Below are 4,729 nucleotides of genomic sequence, written 5' to 3'. Positions count from 1 at the left end.
CAGCAGAGGCACGGTGGTCTCCCGGTGGAGCCATCTTCATCACTGTTGTTGTCAGATTCCTTGAGTGATGATGACGAGAGCGAGGCAGGGCGGGGTACCCTGGACCATCTCCCTGACGTCAGGGGGACGACGCCCGGGGCATCGGTGAGCAGCCCGGCATTTCCAAAAGGTGGAGGAGAGGACGCCTCGGGGCCGGCGATCGCCCGCCCCGGGGCCGAGGCCGACATGCCCGAGGCACGGGCGTTAGGGAAGCGCGTCGTCAGCCTGGTGGGCTCGACGGCGAAGGTGGAGCAGGTGGCGGTGGGGGCGATGCAACCACTTCCGCAGAGGGTCGAGGGGGCACCGGAGTCCGGCGAGGACCGGCCTACACCGATGGACACAGGGGCCGTGCCACCACCGCCGCCATCGCCATTGCAGAGGACGAGGGACGTAGTGCGGAAGCGGTTGTGTCCCCATTCGAGGTAAGTGTTTTGTCAGTGGAGTTTGCAGCATCTTCCACTCATTCTTTGGCCGTATGCTAACCCCGTGAGTGCTTTGTCTTCAGCCAGAAGCGTCAGGCGGGAGCGCCTGCCTTGGCACCACGTAAGGCACTCAAGGTGAGCACCAGCTCCCCCGCCCAATGGGTGGTGGAGGTGCAAGCCGCCATAGAGCGTGGCGCGGCGTCGGCCAGGGCTGACCCGAAGGAGCCGGTCGCCCAAGGAGAGGCTACCGAGGCGGCCACGAAGCAAGCGGGGGAGGAGGCGCCTATGCCCCACGAGGCCGAGGCCCGCGCGTCAGATGAGACCGAGGCGCCCCCAGTCACTGAGGCCACCGAGGGCGAGGCCGAGGCCCCTAGGACCTCTGAGGCCAAAGCGATGGAGGCCGAGGCTCCCAGGACCATCGAGGCTGAGGTGGCGGAGGCTGGCGTGGGCGTGGTGAAGCCGGCGGCCTAGGATATGGAGACGGAGGCGGGGCAAGCTTCAGTACTACCCCTGGTCCAAGAACCGCCACCGTCGCAGGAGAGCGCCCGAGAGGTGGAGGTTCATTCAATCTCCTCCGACGATACTTCCCGGGGGACGGAGGTGGCGGACGTTGAGGCAGCCAGCACCATAGAGTAGCTAGCTCTGACCTCTGGGGAGGGGAGCTCGGCCCTCGTCCGAGTACAACCCGAGCACCACGGGTGGGATAGCCTGTGTGTCTTGTGGCGGAGCCAGGACGACCTTGAGGGGGAGCCTCTGTTCGCCCTCATGGACGTGGCCGAGGGGGGCGCTGGGACTCCTTCGAGCAATTCCGTCATCTAGTGGAGCAGTCGCTGCGGACAGCGTTGTCCGTCGTGGCTGACGATCTGTCCAGCGTTGCCCAGGTGTGCGCTTTCTTTTTTCGTGCTATGTCATCTTTTTCCGAGTTTTCTCGCAGTGCTTGACATCCGTACTGCCTATCCAGGAGCTCAAGGCCCGGTCCCTCGGGAAGTCGTTGTTCCTCTGGCGGGAGAGGGGCGTCTGGGACCAGCTCCGGCGGCAGAACGACCTGCTTGCCGGTGCCAATGAGCTTCTGTCAGTGCGAAGCGCGGAGGTGGAGGACCTCCACCTTCGCTGTACTGACATGAAGGCCGAGGCGGCCACGGCTCGGGAGTAGGCCACCCCTTTGGCGGCGCGGATCAAGGAGCTGGAGGAGGAGTTGACCCGGGTGGCCGGCGAGCGGGACACCTTCAGGTCCCGGGCCGAACAAGCGAAGGTCTCTGCCAAGGCCATCACTGGGCAGCTGGGGCGGAGCAAGGCGTGCACCTACTAATGAAAGGTGCCTTGGCGGAGGCCCTCAAGGTGGCCGAGGCCTCTCGGGTCGAGGTCCAAAGCTAGAAAGAGAAAACCGAGGATGAGTCCCGTAGGCCTTCGCCCCTGTTCGGCTTATTTCCTTTTGTGCTTAACCCCATCCCGCTTGTCTTGGCGCAGGGTTGGAGAAGGAGGTCTCTCGGGTAGCTGAGGCCTCCGTTGAAGTGCAGGCGGTGCTCGAGGCCAAGATCCAGGAGCACAATGCGCTGTAGAGCACTGCCCGTACCGCCTGCGAGGCCCTAGAGGTTGGGGGTCAAGCTAGGCAGCTCCCTCGGGAGCCGTTTGATCGCGTTGAGCGGCCAAGTCCGCGAGCGGCTCCACGGGGCGCTGCACACGGGCGTCAAGCGTGCCCTGGCCGTCGTCTCCTCGCACTACGCTAGCGTCGACCTCGAGGCCATCAGCGATGGTTATGTCTTGGCTGAGGATGATGAGGAGGCCGAGGAGAAGGTCATGAAGCTGATGGAGGCGGTCGAGGCCCCTGGCATGGTGCTGGCCAAGCTATTCAAAGAGGAGGTGGTTCCTCCTGCGCCGACTACCGACGTTGGTGACCCTCAGTTCTGACCTGGGCCATGTAAATAGATTAGGATTATTATTGTACCGTAACGCTTGTGGTCGTCGAGGCCTTTTTTAAAGTACTTATGCGTCTACGCTTTTTAATCATTTTTTATTATATTTCTGAGCCTCTACCCTCTGTCTCGTCTCTGAACATATCACTTGCAAAAACTTCCTCGGAGCCTAAGCTGCCCCTTGGGCAAAAGGTGGTGAGGGAGTTGCCGTAGCCCAGAGGCGTAGGCCGTCTCATGGCTCGGCCGGCCTTTTGGCCCTGAGACAGACTTTTGGTCCTTAGGTTTTTTACAATCGATTTGTCAGAGCACGTGAGAGAGTTTGGCGTAGAATTTTTTCGAAAAACGACTAAAAATGGTGCCTGTTAGGGGGGGGTCCCCCCTTCTAGCCCCTGAGGGAGGCTCGGTTCTACAGAGGCAGAGCCGAGTCTCTCTTATAGCGTTATCATAACGCTGATCCCCCATCAATAGGTTCGGGGGGGTTCTCGAAAAAATAGAATAACTAAAGAACGCTTCTTTATTGTATTTTGAGAAACATGTATACAATGCTTGGAACTTTAAGGGTAGAAGCGACGTAGCTGTTTTGTGTTCCAAGCGTTGGTGAAGATTTCGCCCTTCTCGTTGGCTAGCTTGTAGGTCCTAGGCTTTAGCACTTGGGCAATGATGTACGGCCCTTCCCATGGCGGGGTCAGCTTGTGGTGGCCCTTGTTGCTCTGCCTCAGTCTCAGCACCAGGTCGCCCACCTTCAGGTCTCGGCTTTGAATACGTCAGGCTTGATAGCATCATAGGGCTTGCTGGTACTTGGCTGAGTGTAGCAGCGCAACATCTCGGGCTTCCTCTAGTTGGTCGAGGGCGTCCTCACGGGCAGTGCGGTTGCTTTGCTCATTGTAGGCCTGTAGCCTCGGGGAACCATACTCCAAGTCATTGGGGAGGATGGCCTCGGCTCCATAGACCAGGAAGAACGATGTGAACCCCGTGGCTCGGCTCGGAGTGTTCCTCAGGCTCCAGATGACCGACGGGAGTTCGACAAACCATTTCTTGCCAAATTTCTTCAACCGGTTGTATATTCTTGGCTTGAGGCCTTGTAGGATCATGCCGTTGGCACATTCTACTTGGCTGTTTGTCCTAGGGTGTCCTATGGCCGACCAGGCCACACAGATGTGGTGGTCGTCTTAAGCATGTCGTCGAAGAGCCCGAGGCCTCTGGCGGGGCCTCGGGGATTCTTACGAACTGCAGCTGCGACCAGACCAGCCTCGAGGACCTCCTGCTTTTCCTGGCGACCCTTTTTCTTTTTCTTGGGGAGGTGGGAGGCCAAGGCCCCGGGGGCCTCGTCCCTCCGCTTCCCCTTGGCGTTGTTATCGGGGAAGATGGCCCCGACAGCTTCTTCGCTCGAGGCGAAGTTGGTGGCGATGTCGAGGAGTGCGGCCACCGTGGTCGGTACGTTCTGGCCTAACTCTCAGACCAGGTCTTGGCAGGAGGTGCCGGAGAGGAATGCCTAGACAATTTTTGAGTCGCCAACGTAGGGCAACTCGGTGCATTGCTTGGAGAAGCGTTGGATGAAGTCTCAGAGAGACTCATCTGGCATCTGGCAACAACTCTTGAGGTCCTAGGAGTTCCCGGGGCGCTCGTATGTGCCCTGGAAATTCCTAACGAAGGCCTTTACCAAGTCACGCCAGTTGTGGATCTACAAGGGAGGGAGGTGTTCGAGCCAGGCTCACGCCGAGTCTGACAGGAACAACGGGAGGTTGCAGATGATGAGCAGGTCATCGTCCATGCCACCTAGTAGACAAGCCAGGCGGTAGTCAGCCAGCCACAGCTCGAGGTTGGTCTCGCCGCTGTAGTTTGAGAGGTTGACCGGTTGTCGAAACTGGGCCGGGAAGTGGGCGCCGTGGATGGCCTTGCTAAAGACTCGAGGGCCAGGTGGCACGAGAGAAGGACTGCAGTCCTCCCCACTGTCGTAGCGACCACCTCGGTGTGGGTGGTAGCCTCGGGTGGGCCCCTCGTCGTCGTGGCGCCACCGCCTGCTGACCACATCATGGTCGCCTTGCGCCTCGCGTCGGTCACCGAGGCGGTCATGCACTGAGGGGGCCCTATTGGCTTTGGGTGCCCGACCATGCCCTAGATGAACCGAGGCCTCTCTATCCTACCGAGGCGGTACCATGGGTAGTTCCGAGGTGCCCCGTACCATCGAGAGGCGGAACTTTTGGCCTGCTGTACCGCAATGGTCTCGAGGAGGTCTCAGAGCTCACCGTGGGCCCATTGTCCCTCTGAGGTAGAGGGCTCGAGCATTGTCCGGAGTAGCATCACAGCTGCCGCGACGTTCTAGCTAGCACGATTGAAGATAGGGGGTTGCCCGCC

At 60.1% G+C, this 4,729-nt stretch overlaps 1 protein-coding gene across 1 annotated transcript; it reads left to right on the top strand.

The window, feature by feature from the left end:
* Positions 1-225: 225 nt before the first annotated feature.
* LOC136525446 (fruit protein pKIWI501-like) lies at positions 226-2,020 on the top strand. Its single transcript, XM_066518428.1, has 4 exons — positions 226-461; positions 545-914; positions 1,423-1,573; positions 1,929-2,020. The coding sequence occupies exons 1-4, from the start codon at positions 226-228 to the stop codon at positions 2,018-2,020; spliced, it is 849 nt and encodes a 282-aa protein (XP_066374525.1).
* The last annotated feature ends 2,709 nt before the right edge of the window (positions 2,021-4,729 follow it).

Source organism: Miscanthus floridulus, chromosome 19 (assembly GCF_019320115.1).
Source record: "Miscanthus floridulus cultivar M001 chromosome 19, ASM1932011v1, whole genome shotgun sequence".
Taxonomy (NCBI): Eukaryota; Viridiplantae; Streptophyta; class Magnoliopsida; order Poales; family Poaceae; genus Miscanthus; species Miscanthus floridulus.
Note: the sequence above shows the minus strand (reverse complement) of the source record. Positions and strands in the feature narration are given on the sequence as shown.

Excerpts from the sequence above, each read along its gene's own strand:
- LOC136525446 (XM_066518428.1), top strand. The coding sequence starts at position 226 with ATGCCCGAGGCACGGGCGTTAGGGAAGCGCGTCGTCAGCCTGGTGGGC. Across the intron at positions 462-544 it reads CGGTTGTGTCCCCATTCGAG|CCAGAAGCGTCAGGCGGGAG; the intron begins GTAAGTGTTTTG and ends CTTTGTCTTCAG. Across the intron at positions 1,574-1,928 it reads GGAGGACCTCCACCTTCGCT|GGTTGGAGAAGGAGGTCTCT; the intron begins GTACTGACATGA and ends GTCTTGGCGCAG.